The following is a 19848-nucleotide window of genomic DNA, read 5'->3' on the forward strand; positions in this document are numbered from 1 at the left end:
GTACAGGAGATTTAGTTGCCGCGTATGCAGTGACTACTGACACTGAAGTTATTGAGACACACCGCATTGACACTCTGTCCGCTCAAGCAGCAGAGCTAGTTGCTCTGACACAAGCCTGTATACACGCCAAGAACCTGAAAGTTAACGTTTACACAGATTCACGCTACGCATTCGGAGTTGTACACGACTTCGGAGTGCTCTGGCAGGAGAGAGGTTTCATGACTTCTCATGGAACCAAAATTCAGCATGGTTTCCTTATCCAAGCTCTGTTAGATGCAATACATTTACCGACATCCATTGCTATTATGAAATGCAAAGCACATACGAAAGTCACTGACATTATTTCCCAAGGTAATGATCTAGCAGATCGCACAGCCAAGCTTACAGCACAGACTCTAGACATTCCAGTCAACATGACACATACTCCAGATCCGATTACATGCATGACAGTTAGGGACCCTACACAAGATGTCATAGATATCCAGTTACATGCTACTCCCGATGAAATCAAGAAATGGTCCGAACAAGGAGGGGTCCAGACAGATCAAGGATGGGTAACAAAGGGTAGAGCCACATGGTTTCTCCCCGACTCTATGGTTCAAGTCATTATCAATACCGCACATAGTCCAGCACATTTAGGAGAAAAAGCAATGTTAGACAGTATCCAGAACATTTGGTTCAACAAGCACTTACGAGCTGCAGCCAAGCAGAAAGTCCGTACCTGTATGATATGTTGTCAGTTTAATCCAGGTAAAAGTGTCCCGGTGGAACAAGGTGGCTTCCAGCCCCCTGACCACCCTTTTGAAGTCCTCCAGATGGATTATATTCAGATGGAGCGATGTCGAGGTTTCAAGTATGTCCTTGTAGTTGTATGCGCTTTGTCCAGGTGGACAGAAGCATATCCAGTCCCAGATTACACAGCCGCGACCACTGCCAAGCAGTTGGTTCGTGAATTCTTCCCTCGTTATGGACTCCCTAGAGTCGTATATTCTGATAACGGCCAGCCATTCTCCTCAGAGTTAATGAAGCACGTTTCCCTTTTGCTAGGGTACCAGTGGAAGTTCCATTGTGTACGCCATCCTGAAGCAGCTGGTCTGGTAGAGAGACATAATCAAACCCTGAAAATCCGAATTGCCAAAATATGTAAAGAGAAAGGTGTGGACTGGCTAGTAGCTCTGCCAGTTGCTCTATTTTACATGCGCATGGTCGCACATTCCAGATCAGGTCTGTCCCCATATGAGGTCGTTTTCGGCCGCCCCCCTAACATGTGGGGTACTCCTAGACCCCGAAGTATTACTGATGTTTCATGTAATATGCTGACAGATTACCTAGCTTCCTTGATGTCTGCCCTCAACTCATGTCGTTCACAGGTTGCCGCCGCATTTCCAGACAATACCGAGGTGGCCCCGCATGAAATCGTTCCAGGTTCAATGGTCCTCGTACGTAACTTCGACAGATCAAGTCCGCTGGAGCCACGTTGGAAGGAGCCCCGTCAGGTCCTCCTCACCACCCGTACAGCCGTGAAATTGGAAGGACGCCGCGGCTGGGTACACCTTTCGCACGTCAAGAAATTCTACGGATTAAAGCCGGTCTCCAAGAACATTTCCCAGGATTTAAAAACTTGTCAAAACATTGTTCCTAAGGACTGTCCCGCAAATGACATTGATTCAAAACCCCCCCTGTTAGAGAAAACTCCGCAGCAGGAGTATAAACAGAAACTCCGGTCTAGTAAAATAAGTCAGCCAGTTTGATTGTCTAAGTCCTCCCCTAGGTGAAACGGTTAGACTGTTTCTGACATGTATAAAATAGACCCCCATAGTGAGAGAGTTAGTCAAAACTCAATCCGATGTATCGTTTTTCTATGTTTCATATTGTTTTCCAGCCTTATGATTTCCTGCACCAGTTATGCATTTTTTCTATGTTTCCCAGTTTCACATGTAAATAAGTCTGCTAATGCTACAGTAGAGCACACGTTTAGTGATCTGCCCCCTCACGAGCTGTCCTACCGCCTCGCTATGCGTAATAATTCCTTTGTCCGCATGTTACATTACTCACACCAGACCAGCAATGCCACTAATTGTTGGGTGTGTGGTCGACTCCCCCCTTTCCAGACACCGAAGGGAGTTCTGCCACTTTTTCCTTATCCTTTTTCACATAATGGTTCGTGTGGAGCATGGTCCACGTTAACGTCATCCTCAACAGATATGTCTTTTCTTAACAGCACATGTTTCCCAGACAAGCAAGGTCTCCCTCACCGAACAGGTTTAGATCTAGAAAATGAAGTGTATAATTTAGGTAATTATTCGTCGAATTTCATGGTCCTGAATGTTCAGTCTGATACTACTCCAGACTTACCTGCTATTTCAGTACTACCAGTCAAAGGCGAATTATGTGTCCGAAATAATGGTTCCGTACATGTAGGACATAGTGATTGTACTACTGTTGTCAAGTATAGTGACAGTGGGAAATCTATTTTCAAAGCTTCACGTCATTCTTATTTTGTTTGTGGTCAAACTGCATATGTTCGTCTGCCCCTCGATTGGGAGGGAACCTGTTACATTGCCTTCCTACTGCCACCTGTTTTCCTAGCCCCACCTGATTATCATAGAAATACACATCTAGTACATACTAGACACAAGAGAAATCTCCCGATTGTCGACTATACTGAAACTGCTGCAGAACAATTCATTGATATTGATAAAGGTGTTTTCCCTTATTTAGGTACAGTTGTAAATAGTAAGCTAATCCGTAGGTTAACAAGAACCCTTGAAGCTGTAGTAGATGAGACTGCCTCCGCTCTAGGTAACTTAACCGAAGAGCAATCTGCTATGAGATTTGTCGTTTTACAGAATCGTCTCGTCCTTGACGTCATACTGGCCGATAGGGGCGGGGCCTGTAGAGTCATCGGATCTAGTTGCTGCATTTTCATTCCAAATAACGCGCCGTTTGTTTATTCAGCTATAACCAGACTCCATAAAATTGCCCATCTGTTACACCAAGATCCAGGCACCTGGACATGGTCCGGTTGGTTCTGGAATATAATTTCCGCCTGGGGATGGAAAGTCCTGTCCTTTCTAGGTATCGCAGTAGCGATCATATTCAGCTGCTGCCTCTGTATACAATGTGGCCCTGCGATTTGCGGCATGTGTGCTACCTCTTGTATTCCTAGTCCCAAGCCCCGTTCTAAATCCCGTTCCAGGATAATTCGAGACGAGCAAATGGTCCTGTATGAAATGATAGATGGCATCATGAATATTGATGTTTCCTGATGGAAACGTAGTGACAAGGAGGGAATGTGGAAAAGTAAATTTTGCCATGTTCTGTGTCCCTACGTGTCATCCGTCATATGTTATGTGTGCATGATTAAATATGCATATGTACTCCCCATGTCTGATTAATGACGCAATTACAGTTGTGTCCACCTCTAGTATGCCAGTTTCCAGTCCTCGTGAATACTACGAATATCAGGCCTATGTAAAGTTATGTTGCCACGTTTCTCAGTGTGCACGTTATTCTATTATAAAGTCCCCGTTTCTAGGCCTCAAAAGGGCCCGGACACCAGATTCAGCTCCTGTCTCCTGAGCCTCGCTGAGGAGCGATACAGCCCCCACCTGTATTCTCGACCCTTCACTTACTTCCTGCCTCGCAGTGCCCGGCCCAGCCTGGCTCAGTCTCTGAGTCTGCCAAGAATATGTTATGAGTCCAGTTATCAGTTCAGTCCTCCTTCTCTGCATTCCTAAGCTACTGAACTGCATCAATAGTTTCCGTCATTGTCTAGCCTATTCGGCCCCATGTTAAGAGAAATACTGTATTTAATGGTCATTTAATATTCTTCATCACGCACTACATGTAGAATAAATGCATGCTCTAGCCTTAGAGTCTGTTAGCTTTTCCTCTCATGACTTCTAGTTTATATCAACATGTTCCCTAAACATTAGATACCAGATAGGGTTTAGGTACATGTCGCTCCGACCCTCCAGACTTTAGTCTCTGCTCCTAGCACAGAGTTCATAGCCCCCAGCTTCTCCTAGTAACACGTCATTGCCAGTTTGCGCGCACCACTAGGTTAGAGGTCCCGGCTCCTCAGGTAGCCCCCTCCATGGTTTCCGCCCCATTCATGACATATCCTGTTACGTTTGCATCACATGTCTATGTATACGCCCAGTTACACCTCTTTTCCCCCTTATCTTTCGCGACTGCTACGCGTCACGCCTTCTGCTCCACCCACTGCTACGCCTACTGCAATGTAATGCTATGTGTTTGCGTTATGTATATATGCTCATGTATTGTTATTAGAAGTCAGCGCGCTCATCCCAGACCCGAGCCCCAGCAGCTGCTGGGCCCTGTCATTATATTCCTATGCAGGTAGACCTGTTCCTGTCCTTATGCTGTAATAAACCTGAAAAACTCCTACTACCTCGAATCTTGACTCTTATTTATTGAGCTATCTGTTATGATATATGTCTAGTCAAAAATAGGGTATTATTTATTTATTTACCACAAGCTGACCTTGATGCCGCGAAATAGACCGCGAGCCGGTAAACGTTTCTTTACCGCAAGTGCCGCGTTACAAAACAACATCGTGACGCCTCCCGTCCGCATGACGTTTCACGTTGTCGCGTGATACGTCATATGACGTACTACGTTAGCGAACTGGTACGCGAAGCGAGTCGCAAAGCGCAGGTTTCTGGAAGCAAACCGGGAGGCCCTGCAAAGCGCTTAACGTAAACACAGCAAGTCATGTGACTTGGTAATAACACTTTTCATTGGTTCATTTCACTTTTGGTTTCCTAATGATGTAAGACTAGGTCATATAATCTAAAATGAACACTTTTGATTGGTTGAGAACTCTTGTTTTTCCCAAATGATGAAAATCCCTCCTTCTTTCCTCACTCTGACTTTCATCATTGTGAGAGAAAGACCCTTTGTGATCACTGAGCAATGGCTTCTTTAGTAGCTTCAGCTGGTGCTTCCCCACCACCTCCACCACATCCAAGGAAGAGTGGACCACCTGCTCAAGTTATAATTCAACAAGAAGAAGAAGAAGAGGAACAGGAGGACGAGCACGAAGAGAGGCAGTTTTTGCCTGAGCAGCCCAGGACGTCTCACCGGAAAGAAAACTTCATTTGGCAATTTTTTAAAATTCCCAAAGGTCAGAAAAAAGTAAATGCAAGATACGTAACTTGCCTTATATGTCAAGATAGACTGTCCAGAGGGACCGACAAAAAATACAGTTTCGGAAACTACACAATGCATCGCCATATGACTAGGTGGCATCCTAACAACTACAGTGCTGCACAGTTTCGGAACGACCTAGATAATCTCCCTATTATGGCCAGAAGATCTGTTGTACCGGAAGTAACGGGACCAGAGGGCAGGGAGATGGTGCCAAATATACAAATGAGATTTGGTGAAGTAAAACACACCTGCGTATTTTGCGATGGATTCATTTCCTACGGAGAAAGAAGCATCACTCTGATCAACAGAGCTATTGACTATCATATGCAAGTTTGTCCGAAACGCCCAAAATAATAAATACTTCTTTTTTTTGTTTTGTTGCTCCTGTTGAGCCCTTTACAATGAATCGTTTTCATTGCCCCCTCCAGGAAAAACCCCAAAAAATATAAAACTGTTCAGAAAAATTCAAAAACAGTAAAAAAATGTTCAGAAAAATAAAAAAAAAAGTTCTTTTCAGAACTACCTCCCCGTTATTAAAAAATTGGTACAATATTTGGAACTGTGCCAACCTCTATTTCTCTTAGTTCGCTTCCTAGTTCGCTCGCCGGTACGCGAACTGGAAGCGAACCAAAAACAGTAAGTATAAGGGAGGGAAACACACACTTATGTTAAAATAAAGACAGCTATAGGGGAGTAAACTAGAGATACTATTACCCGTAATCCACTGCTGATGATGTCACATATTACATCATTCATGACATGCTCAGTGACATCATCAGCAGAGGATTGCGGGTTTTTTGACAACATGCCTTATCCACGGTTTAATAACGCTGCCTTTTGCTTTATATAAGTTTTCAAATTGTATGAAATATATACCAATAGGTCGTTATGAACCTTTAGGTAGTGCTTTTCTTCATGAGGTCTGGTCGCTTCCATACACATACAGATGTTTCAAAGATGATCAAGAAGTTTATCTGAATGGAGAGGAATGCACTGAGACGCCAGATCATTCACTAATGTGTAGGCACATACAGTTACACGGTTCATGCAACAAACACCGACCAAATATGGCTTGCGTGTTGCAAGGCACGCCAGTTCCTGCTATCATCCCCACGTTCAAGTTGTTGGAAAATGGTAGTTATTTGATGCTCAATAATGAAGATTGTTCTGAGTTAATTAAAAGTATTCCTTTTATCGTAACAGTAAGTGAACGGGTTATTTGCTGCAGAAATGTTCTATTTCCTCCCACACATGAACATAGGGAGTTTTCAATCTGGCCACAAATACCAACCTTGGGACACGTTTCAACGGCATGGCAAGAATAAGAGCTCTTTTGTCTCAGAGAGAGGTGGCCTTGAGTTCGGCCCGTGAAACTTTCGTACTTCACATAGCGAACACCCGTACAGAGGTGCACACCCTTTTCAATTAAGATTTGCCTTTCAATTTCAGCAACATGTTTCCGACTATCTTTAACGCATCCTCCACAAAGTCCCTGACACACTTTTTTAAAGTTGTTACCAGTGGCCTCGTGACTTCATTTGAGAAAATCTTTGGAGTCATCCCTGCTTCCTTTCATTGTATTTTCTGCACTCTGGTTCGTGGATTGGCATTTTTACTTGCATTACCAGCGGACGCTCTTGTGCTTTTTTACATTTTTAAATATGGATGTCCCTCCTATGCAACCTCCGACCCTGCAGCTGCTGACACTGTTCCGCAATCGCATGCTAGAATATTATGGCACAATGCCGTTGGCGATATTAAGCACGGCATATGGATTATCTTTTCGGTTCTCCTACTTCACCTGTATCCAGCCTGTATTTCACTGCCTGACCTGTGATTTCGATTGGGCCATTGATTTGTGTCTCTGCGGACCGGTTTCTCCTGACGTCGACTTTAATCAGCTGATGACTCCTATCATTACTCACGAGTTGGTTTGTCCTGGCGAAAGGATTATGGCTGTGGCATTGATGCATGGACTACTTGGTCCCTGGAATTTACTGGCGGCAGCACAGTCTTTCTTGGAACAGAGCTTTCTTGAAAACCCACCGAGCTGTCCTCTGATGGTGATAGAGGATCCGGTGCTGGGAGAGCACGTATGTTCTTTTCCGCTTTTAAATTGGATGGCTGAACTGTTTTCGGATGAAGACGGTGACTTCCTATTGGAGGCTGTTGCAGCTTATTTTGCATACACAGTTATGTCATAGACCTTTTTCATGTTTGATATGCTGAGTACTAGCATTTCATTGACAATTCATTAACTTATTTGTCAAGTTTTTATTATTTACCTTGCCTATTGGCTTAAGACTCGATAAAGTACTTGGCTGTTTTATTTTTCTTTAGCATTAAATTTTCCTAGTTTTTAATGCTTTACCTTGCGGACCGTCCACATATAAACTTGCAATCTGCTCTCATGAGATGGCACTTCTATTATCTTATTCAGTTCGTTTCCGGATCATGAGGAGGTGTCATCTAGGTCCTGGATATCTTTACACCGTGTTAAGTTAGCATGGGCTCATTACCGGTTTAAACGCCATTTTTCCTTTTTTGCAACTTCTGCACACGACACTTAGTTGTTGCTTTAGCTTTCCACCTAGTAGTTCATCGTGGTTTACATGAGAATAATATGTTATTGGTCTACTATCTGCTTTACTTGTTAAACTATATCTGTACAGCGAGTGCTAAAGTTTCAAGAACAACACGATACAGAATTGTTATGAGGTCTGATCTCCACGACTTCATACTCATAACATAAGTGCAACTTCTGCCAATTCTGGGCATGAGGCGGGTTTTATATTGCTTTGCCGAACACACATACACAACAGTTGATGCGGTTCACATGAAGAGAGAGCTGGTGTATGCTGATGTGATTCCTTCAAATCTAAGACACTAAAGTATGGGCACGCCCTAAACCAACACAAAGAGACCTTCTTAGCAAATAATATAATATGTGTATTAGGGAGGGTGAGATATAAGCAGCCGCGGGCGAGGCAGGGAGGCGGGGAGGGGGAGAAGCAGGGTGGAGCCCTATCTACCTTGCCCCTCCCCCTCCCCGCCTCCCTGCCCCACCGTAACTCCCTCCACGGCCCGCGGCTGCTTATAAGTGTTGCTAACTCTTATTCATTTACAGCATGTTAACATACTGTCACCATTCGCTTTTTATGTACTAGTAACTATGCTGGTAATTTTGCTACTGATAATATGTGTACTTGTATTCTCCACCCTGCTTCTCCCCCTCCCCGCCTCCCTGCCTCACCGTAACTCCCTCCACGGCCCGCGGCTGCTTATAAGTGTTGCTAACTCTTATTCATTTACAGCATGTTAACATACTATCACCATTCACTTTTTATGTACTAGTAACTATGCTGGTAATTTTGCTACTGATAATATGTGTACTTTTATTATCTAAGGTACTACGCCTGAGAAGACGGCATTAGTAAATAAACATTTCAAATACACATCTGTTCTTCTTAACTCCATTTTCTGGTTTCTAAGAAATCTATAACGACCGACTGTTCATGAGTTCCACGTATCCTGAGGTACTATAAGTTCATATTCTGGATTGTCTAAACATTGAGAGTTTGTTATATCCAATGTGACACTGTACCTAGCTTGCTAAGGAGTTTTTGATTACTAACGTGAGTTTTGGGACACCCTAATTCGCCGAGGTTCCAATCCTCTGTCCACAGTTCTGTGTGAGAACAGAAACCCTGCGACAGGGGCACCCCCGACCCTTGCTGGAGCTTCATCACACTTGCGATACAACTCCAGCAATGCATTCGCCGAGGTTCCAATCCTCTGTCCACAGTTCTGTGTGAGAACAGAAACCCTGCGACAGGGGCACCCCCGACCCTTGCTGGAGCTTCATCACACTTGCGATACAACTCCAGCAATGCGCCACCTTTACGGCACAGATACATCACGCATCTGTGCTGTTTTTGCCCCATGATGCGCCGCATTGTAAATGCAGCACACCATAGGTGACGGAACAGCGGCACAGAATGACTAACACATCCCTGGTGATGCGCCAGTCATCATAAATGTATCCCTATGCTTCTTATCTTGTTAGAGATGAACCGCCATATATATCATCAAAGTTTTTTGCATTTCCTAAATAGCGAACTTTAAGGAATAAATAGCGATTCTTTACCATTCCTAGTTTGCGATGAGCTATTTGCTAATTAGCCGAATGTAGCCCAATGAAGCCCAATGTAGCCCAATGTAGCCCAAAGATGGCCGCCAGACACACAAAAAAACAAATGTAGCCCAAATATCAGCCAGATGTAGCCCAACTATAGCCCAGTGACAGAATGACCAATCAGCTTCGCAAACCTCCGTTACGCGAAGCGGAGCGCTGTTACAGATATATATCTTTTTTTGAACGTTAATTTCTCAAAATCCACTGGAGCACATATATTGAGACCTAGCAAAGGCACATCGGGCTACCAGTCCCTACAATTTTGCCAAGTTTCGTGCAAATCCATTCAGCCGTTCGATTATTATTATTATTATTTTTTTTGCCCCGCGGGGCCCTTTTAAAACCTCCACATCAAACCTAGGGGGTCAGCGAGGATCTACTATTCCCCCTTATGGTCATTTGCCCCTTCGCTTTGGCCTCCTCTTGTCTCTCGATCCTACCGAGAGACAAGATGGCGGCCGCTACGGACTGTTTGGAATGTTGACAGACGCCAGAGAACCAATCAGCTTCGCTTCACAAAGCTCCGTTGCGCGAAAAGTACGCGTCCTGGGCCGCTGCCCGGTCCGCTGTTACAGATATATATCTTTTTTTAAACGTTAATTTCTCAAAATCCACTGGAGCACATATATTGAGACCTACAAAAGGCACATCGGGCTACCAGTCCCTACAATTTTGCCAAGTTTCGTGCAAATCCATTCAGCCGTTCGGGCTAAAAGTGAGGCCAACCGCCCTATGGAAATTAACATGGGAAAAACGCGTTTTGTGACCCCCCTTTTTTCTCGGCCCCCCCTTGACGAACCCCCCCCAAATTTTCAAAGGCTGCTCAGAAACAAAATGTGCCATTTTCCTGAAAATTTCAGCCAATTCCGTCCACAAACGCCAAAGTTATTAGACATAGAATTTTCAAAAGTCCCATAGAGAAAAAATCCTAACTATATATACCTACTGGCGACCGCCAGTAGGTAATATATATATATATATATATATATATATATATATATATATATATATATATATATATATATATATATATATATATATATATATATATATATATATACTGTCTTGTTTGTTGACTTCTTGGTATGATATTGTGACTTGGAGGCTTTTTTCTGGCTTCTGAGGACACTCAACATTGGGCACTTATGATGATAATACTGGTGGTAATTGTTACTTAATGGCGTTGTTGCTTGGGACATCCCGCCCCCAAGAAAATTGTGCCACAGTGATTGGTACTGTAAATAATGAAAAAGGTGCATCCAGATATTGTTGCTATAACATGATCTTGTTTCAGAGCAAAGACTGTTGCTTTATCGCGTATAATATCCTGAAGAAACATCCCTCTACTTCCAAAAATAAGTAAATAATCGATCATCATTATTATTTTATTTCAAATACATGATTCCTTATCCTCATTCTTGTTCGATAGTCTACAATTCATCTTGTCCGTCTCCACTTTTTACCCTTCTCTTTCTGTAAGTGGTCACAGATTCACAATTCATATGTCTGTTTTCATATTTGTTTCTGTTCATGCACTATTGAAAGGATATGGTTATGGTTATGAAGGACACAAAATGTCGATATCTATATAGTGACTTGACTGGGTTCTGGACGAAAAATACGGGACTGTTGAGTGAATTGTGCTGAGGCTCAATGGGCATTAGATGTGTGAAAACTTAGTTGCAATGTGAGACAATTTAATTTCAACGTTGCTTGGTCTTTCTTCACTCTACAACAACTGCCTTCCTGTGGTCATCTCATAAGAATGAGGTTTTTATACAAAATAGTAACAGGCACAGGTTACTCTCTTTTTCCGACGACAGTTACTGGCCCACCCGATGGAGCCAATAACAGGATGGAATCCCCAATGGAATTACGAGATCTGGAGTAATTTGGTTACTCTGTGAATCTGTTTTTTTTTCCACCTGCACACTCCACCTACGGAAACGAGGATTATACATGTGGACTGAATGTGGAATTACAGATTACCATCTGATTCCCCATTTCATAGAGGACCCTCAGGACATCAACAGCCCACTCATAAATCCCAGACTTACTTACATAACCGGTATCAATAAGTCAAGAGGTTGCACTTGCAGGGTCAGACTCTTAGGGGTCCATTAGGATGTCGGGCGGATTGCCTCCGCCAGGCTGGCGGTGGCTACCGCCAGCCTGGCGGGGGCAATCCGCCCGACATCCTTCCCTGAATTCCCACCCGCCATATTACAATGGCGGGGGGGACCTCAGTGGACCAAAACACCGCCCGCCACTTTTCCGCCCCGGTCGCCTTGCGGCCGGGGCGTAAAATGTTTAATATGTTTAATATGGTGTTTAATATGGTGTTTAATATGGTGTTTAATATGGTGGCGGTGTCTATTAGACACCGCCAGCCATATTACAATGGGCATTGTGAGATGCCTTTCCGCGGCGGCGCTGCCGCCACGGAAAGGCATGCGGTCTTCACTCTGGGGTCCCCCTGCGGGCCCTCAGAGTGAAGTACAAGTGGGGGGGTGCACATGGGGGGTACCGCGCGGTGCCTGCCGCTTTGCAAATGACAATGTGAAAGTGCATTTTCAGCATTGTGGCGGGCGGTGCAGAGAGCACCGCCCGCCACAATGCTGAAAATACAGGATGTGCCCGCCATTGTGGCGGGCATATCCTAATGGTACCCCGGCCCGGGACGCCCGCCCTTATGGCGGGCGGTCCCGATTTACGATCGGATGACGGGCGGGCAAAGTCCGCCCGTCATCCTAATGGACCCCTAAGAGTGCGACGGCGTGGCAATGAGCATGTGCGCCCACTTTGTATGCCGAGGGGCACTTCAGTGTTACAGAAGGTGGTGTAGATGCTTGTGCTTCCTCTTCTGTAATACTGATAGAGCTGTCGAAATGTAGCACCAGCGCTATTATGAGAGGACGTTCCTTCATATCCATGGAGGAATGGCTCCATGCAAATGAGGGAATGACTTTGTTGCTGCGCCGTTTTATGGATGCAGGTGCACAAAAAAAGTGCAACGCTTTCATTGCACCTTTTTAAGGTAGCCCTCCGGAGAGGAGAAAGGGGGTCCTATGGAGTCCCCAACATCCCCTTGCAGGCGGTTGACGTCATGGACTGCAAGGGGATCTCTAATCCCTCTTGAAAGGCTTTGAAGCAGCCACTCTGTGTTTTACTTGAATGCGCTTTCCACACAGAACCACAAGTTCGAGAGTGCTCTGAGGTCAGCGCATTCACCATAAAAGGGCGGCCTTTCTCTGTTTGCCCCTTGCACACCTGCTTTTAGATGCACCGTGCAGTGCTTAATTTAAGCGGGTGGTTTCCGATGCTTGGTATTAGCACCTAATTGTTAGCACTGCCTCTAGGGACATTCTACCACATGGTGGTGCTGTCTTTTTAAGTTTGAGATGAGCACAACATGTGCGTTCAATTAGTCAAAATATGTAAAAATAGGTTCACTGACATAACATCAATGTAAAAAATATTGCTGTTAAAAATATTGAGTACAAAATATAGACAACAAAAATATCGACTCCTATACAGGTAAGCACAAAAATATTGATGAAAAAATAGTAAAGTAAAAATATAGATGTATAAAACATCAACTTTTATATCAATATAAAATAAAATAATATATATTAAATATATTAAATATAATTTTAACAAAATAAAATACATTTAATACACATTTTAATAAAATATAACAAACAAATGTAATACAAAAATAAACACAACATAATAATTTATACATATATATGTACTTTAAAACAGTTAATAAACTTTTATTTTTAATATATGTTAAAAGATTAAAATAGTATCAAAAAGAAAAATATATTTTAATGATTTAAAATAAATAAATACATCTATAATACATTAAAACATTAGACTTAAAAAATATTTTAACTTGAATTTCACAATACAATCAGTGCAACAGTAGGGAAAGTTTTGGACAGCAAAGAGCTACAAATATCTATTCCCACTCCAGTTAGTGCAACAGTAGGGTAAGTCTTGGATAGCAGAGGAATTAGATTTACTATTCCAGCCACACTGAGTGCAACAGTAGGAAAAGTGTTGGATAGCGGAGGGGTAACATTTACTATTCCCACTCCAGTGAGAGCAACAGTAGGGTAAGTGTTGAATAGAGGAGGGGCAAAAATTACTATTCCCACTCCAAAGAGTGCAACAGTAGGGAAAGTACCAGATAGCGGACAGGTAAAAATGACAATTCCCACTCCAGTAAGTGGGGAAAGTGTTGGATAAAGGAGAGACCAAAAATTACGATTCACACTCAAACAGTTAAAAGATATATATATATATATTACATTTTTAACAAAATCATAAAAATAAATAAACAATATTTAAAAAAGGAAAGATCAAATATATTAAATATGCAAGAAGATTACGTATTATGATTGTAATTACATATAACAAAAACCTAGAAATAGTATATAAAAAAATACATTTAATAAAATATTATTTTAAACTAGAAAATATTTACAAACAAAAAATTAATTAATACATAAATGCATTATTTTAGTTCCTACCCTATAACACCACACTAAAAATAATACACTTCACCATTTTTAATTAAATTTACTTCCATAATTAACATAATTAATAATCAATTAAAACAATAGTATTGATAAAAATAAACAAATAAACATTAATTGACTACACACACTTTAACAATAAAATATACACAACACACACCTAAACTAAACTATAAAATAATCAAACACAATTAAAACTTATTTTTAAATTATAAACTATTACTATTAACAACTGATAATAAAGTAATTAAAATGTATTTAATACCCAGCCTTTACTCCTTTAAAAGTAAAAACACACAAAAATAAACAATTACCCAAGATAAATATGAAATATTTAACATTAATTAACAACTATATATTAATTAATTCAACACAAATTACTTCCCAACCTTTACTCCTATAAACGCCACAACACACACCTGAAATTAATTTCACAACTACCATAGTAAAATTGTTTTTAGCTTATTTAATATCAATTAACAAACAATAATAACAAATAAATAAACTACTTAACACCCTTTACCCCTATAAACCCCAAAACACACACCTAAAATTAATTACACAAATACCATAATTATTTACCAATTAATAATTAAAATGAATTAACAACCAATTATAAATTAATTATTAATAAATTACTTTACACATTTAAAACTGTAAAATCTCAATTAAAAATATTAATAAATGTAAAATAATCAATTAATGTAATATAATTAAATTACTTCCCACCCCATTCCCCTATAAAGCCACAATCAGCTACAGAACTAAAAAACAAAATTCAAATAAAATAAATTAATAACTACTCAAAATTGAACACATATATTAAAAATACAAACAATTCTTATACAAAAAAATATACATCACATACATATAAAATATATACTAAAATGCATAACATTAATAAAAAATAATATTTGTAACAACTTAGGGGTCCATTAGGATGGCAGGCGCGCAACCTGTCGGTGAAAGGGACCACCCGCCATAAGAGCGGGGGTCCCGTGGGCAGCATTAGTATGCGCCCGCCACAGTGGCGGCGCATCTTGCATTCCTACCATTGTGGCGGGCGGTGCACTCAGCATCGCCCGCCACAATGGCAGGAAGGCATGCTGTGCACTTCCATGCACAGCATGGCAGGCACCGCGCGGTGCATGCCATGCTGTGCATGGAACTGCTGGGGGTACCATGTGCCCCCCCGGAGTCCCTGGGGTCCCACAAAGGGCCCCTGCAGGGAGTCTCTGCATGCCTTTCTGTGGCGGCAATGGCATTGTTTAAAGCCCATGCTAATAGGGAGGGCGGTGTCTGATAGACACCGCCACCATATAAACCATTTTCCGCCCGAAAAGCGGCGGACGGTCTTTCCATCCGCCGCGGACCCCCCAACCATACTAATATGGCGGGGGGTCATTCCGGAGCGGATGGCGGGAGGATTGCCCCCGCCAGGCCAGCGGTGACCACCACTGGCCTGGCGGGGCAATCCGCCCGCCATCCTAATGGGCCCCAATGTTTTTGCAAACGATATTAAACACTTCAATATTTTTCAAATCGATATTACTTACCTTAAGTCGATATTCTTGACCACAATATTCTTGGTGTCGATATTTCTGAATCACAATATTTATCACTCGATATTTGTGCAAATCGATATTTTTTACTCGATATTTTGTCTGCACAGCATAAAAATAGTCTGAATTGTATCACTTGTAGTAGTGCGATTGTTGGAAGTTGTGTTGGCACTGTCATTGGCAGCGCTGTCAGGGGCAATGGGTCGTGCAGGCTGCCATGACTGCCCGATAAGGGCTCTGGCACTTACTTTTTTTACAAATTAAGCACTGGTGCTGTGGCACAAATAGGGAAAGTGCGTCCTTTTTAAAATAAGGGCCCTGGCCACTTGGCATGAAGTCTTAAGTATTTCACCTTTGATTATGGGGCAAAGACTCACTAAATATATTGCAAAAAAAGAACACTTTTTTTGTAACTTTCACAATATGATAAATGTGCATAATTGAAAGTAATAGATAAACATTGCAAAATATCTGACCTAGGGACTATCCTTACTTTGACACAATTTTAGCTGCAAGATCTTGACGGGTATTCAGAGATAAGACGTGATTTTCCTCTGCCAACACTGTTTTAATGAAACTGTCCTCCACTGTGTAAATGGTCGCAGAGGTTGCCTTGGTGCTAACACCCAAAACCTGAAAAAAACAAGACAGAGAAAATATAATAGAACAGTGCCTTGCAATTTATTTAAGTATATGGGCGAAGAAAGTTCATTAAAGCAACATCGCGAGCACTGAACATAGAGCTCCTCTAGCCTCCGGCCTAAAATTATGGATACAGAAATGTTAAAGGTGTATGCATAGAAATCAAAAACACAAAAGGAGATAGGGAGAATGTTTGAAGATCGCAATCATTCTTTCCATCACCTTTTGAGTTTTTTATGCATACATAGAAATAACAGAAAACAAAAAGAGGAAGTGGAAATATTTATTTATGAAAGCAAAGTTAGATATTGGTAGAGAATGGTGAGATAAAGCTGGGTAAGGGAACCTTTTGCCCCTCAGGCTGACTTAAGATAGCCGGAGAATTAAAAGTGAAGTAGAAGGGTGAACCTACTTCCACGGATGATGTCACAAACTTTGATATTTCTTTCTGTTGTGTTTTTTTGTTTCATACTTTCTTTATGTATTCATTTATTTTAGAAATGTGTATATTGCAGATCTACTCACATGGGCAATGAACTCCACACAAGTAACGGCGAACTGTACATTATAGTCTATGAGTAAGATAAGACTTCCGGTCTGGTGGGCGGAGCTCGGGCATTTTTCCCGCGCCGGCCAACCTTTTTAATCTATGCTGAGGCAGATGCGCAGCGGACGCGTGCAGCGGGAGTGCCGATGGCACGCCGAAGGTGCACCAAAGGCGAGACCGTCCGTGCCCACACGGGCACACGGGGCACGTTAGCATGCCCAAAAATATTTCTATTCTGCAGCCACTCTTTTACAAATGGCACCTAAGAAGCCATATCAAATTAAAGCGCATTTATTAAAAAAACTACAGCTCCTAGGGCTTCTAAACCTTAAGCCACTGAACACTGTCGATTTTCAACTTTCGCGGGTAGATACAAGTAGTCGCCCGATGTCACCTCCTACTGGCACTGTTAGAAATTCTACTAAAGACCTCAATATTATGTATCTTAATACTCGCTCCATGGTTAAACACCAGTTAGAAATTTTTAACGTCCTTGATACGGATGCTCCGGACTGCCTACTACTCACTGAGCCCTGGCTCTCAGAGGAGTCATCCCCTGATATCCTGGCAGCCCTCCCCGACAATAATTATATCTTGCACACAGATAGGTCACCAGGGAAGAGAGGAGGAGGAGTGGCAGCGATTATGAAAAAAGAACTTTCCGCATCTGTCCTGCCTCACCTGGAATTTCCATCAGTAGACTCTTTGATAATTAAATTTACCCTACATAATAGTACGCTGATCTTCGCGATATTATACAGGCCCCTTGTAATAATGCCTGACTTTCCCAAGACCCTCGCCAACTACACTGCCTCGTTGATCACTGATTATGACAAAGTACTAATCATAGGCGATTTGAACTATTGGGCCAATGAGTCTGATGAGGGAAAATCGTCCAGGGAGCTCACTGAGTCCCTTGCTTGTTTAAATCTGGCACAACACATCAATACCCCCACGCACATTAGGGGCCACACCCTTGATCAAGTATGGTCAATAAATGTCAACCTGACTAACCTAGCAGTTCAGCCCTGCGTGTGGTCTGACCACTCCATCATTAGTTTTAACCTGCTCGCTCCTCAGTTGAATCCGACCACTTCCCATTCAAAAAGCATCTTTAGAAACTGGAATCGGGTTGAGTTGGATAAACTAGCAGAAACTCTGTCTAGGGAGCTCCGGGTCCAGAGGGTAACCCTGACATCTGTGAGATTGCTGACTGGCAAAGGAAGGCCTTTAATCTCCATGCACCTCTACAGACCAAAAGCTACCGCTCTAGGCAGCATGAAGCTGCCAAATGGTTTAACAATGACCTAAAAAAATTAAACTCCTAGTACGTCAGGCCGAGAGAAAATGGAGGAAAAACTATATAGCACAAGATAAATCTGACTATATCACTAATCTTCATCGGTACAAAGCAGCTATACTGGAGGCTAAGAGAGCTTTCTTTACGAACAGGGTTCTCTCTGCCGATAATGGGTCAAAAGAAATCTTCAAAATAGTAAAAGAACTCTCTAATTCCAGTCATACAACCCTGTCCTTTGTGCCTAGTCAAATGCTTTGTAATGACCTGAACTCCTTCTTCCTAGATAAAATAAAGAACATTCAAAATTCCATCACCACCACTAATGGTAGCCCTCACAGTAATATGGTCACCCCTAACCCCCGTGTTCTTCACTCCCTTCCCCAGCTGGACAAAGAATGCTTCTTGGACCTTATAGTTAAGGTTAAATCAGGCTCTCCTAAGGAGGATTGTCCTACTTTCATCTCTAAAGCAATCTATCACGCCTTCCCTGATATCTTTATCAAGTTCCTGAACCATTCACTTTCCCTCGGTGCTGTTCCACTGGCTTTTAAAGAGGCAGTGGTAGTTCCACTTCAGAAAAAGCAAGGTATAGATCCTAATAAATTAGAGAATTACAGACCCATTTCTCTCCTGCCTTTCCCAGCAAAAGTACTGGAGACTCATGTGGCCACATGCCTCAGCTCTTTTCTGGAAAGGACTCAATTTTTGGATAACCATCAGTCCCGCTTCCCTCCTGCCCATTCAACTGAAGCAGTGATTTTATCAGTACTGGACGATCTTAAAGGCCAGGCCGACACAGGGCATACTTATGCCCTGATCCTCCTTGACCTGTCTGCGGCGTTTGATACCGCGAATCATAACATCTTGATGGACCGCATCGACGCAGTGGTCTCGGGGGCTCTACTCTAGCTTGGTTTAGTTCTTTTTTAGATGCCTGTAAACAGTCAGTCTGGTTATCTCCCTTCAAGTCCACAATGGTAGACTTAAACTGTGGCGTTCCTCAGGGCTCCTCTCTTTCGCCTATTCTGTTCAATATCTATATCCACCCCTTGATCTCGGGCCTACGTCAGATGGGTGTAAAAATCTTTAACTATGCAGATGACATGCAGCCTATTTTCACCCTTGACAACTCTGTAGATTGTAAGGACATTGTTAAAAAGTCCATGCTATATGTCAAAACTTGGATGAATGAAAATCATCTAAAGCTAAACTCAGAAAAAACTGAGATCATTGTCCCCCACAGTAAACTTGAATATTGGACCCCATCCTATTGGCCCCCTGAGCTAGGTGAGGCACCCACTCCTAAATCCACTATAAAAAACCTTAGTCTTCATATCAATGCTGACCTTTCTATGTTCACTCAAATAGGTTCAGTGACATCGGCGTGTTTGCCCAACTGCGCAAATTGCGCAAAATCAGATGTTTCTTCAGCAAGGAAGCCATTACTCAAATTGCCATCGCCTCATCCTCTCTAAAATCAATTATGGAAATGTCCTATACATTGGACTTCCACAATTCCAGAGACATCGCTTGCAGATGATTCAGAATCAAGCGGCCAGAATCATCTTTCTTAAGGATAGGCATTGCCACATCACCCCTCTGCTCAGAGATCTTCATTGGCTCCCAGTGGAACAACGAGCCTTGTTTAAGGCAGGTTGTACACTCTTTAAAGCCACCCAAAATACTGGTCCAAGTTTCATTGTATCTTTGATCAATAAATATCTACCAAAGCGCACTCTGAGATCCTCACATCAGAACCTTCTGACGGTACCTAGAATCAGTCGCAAACGTATCGGCGGGACCAGGGTCTCCTTCCTGGGTCCCAAGATCTGGAACTCCTTTCCTGCTTTTCTCAGGCATGAAGAAGATTACCTGCGGTT

General features: G+C 42.4%; 1 protein-coding gene across 1 annotated transcript in view; it reads right to left on the reverse strand.

Annotated features, from left to right (window-relative positions):
* MTTP (microsomal triglyceride transfer protein) overlaps positions 1–19848 on the reverse strand; it is a 324058-nt gene that overhangs the window by 144144 nt on the left and 160066 nt on the right. Inside the window, exon 6 of the mRNA XM_078676089.1 lies at positions 15973–16112. Coding sequence (XP_078532215.1) covers positions 15973–16112 — 140 coding nt within the window. The remainder of the gene's footprint in view (positions 1–15972; positions 16113–19848) is intronic.

Source organism: Lissotriton helveticus, chromosome 2_1, assembly GCF_964261635.1.
Source record: "Lissotriton helveticus chromosome 2_1, aLisHel1.1, whole genome shotgun sequence".
Taxonomy (NCBI): Eukaryota; Metazoa; Chordata; class Amphibia; order Caudata; family Salamandridae; genus Lissotriton; species Lissotriton helveticus.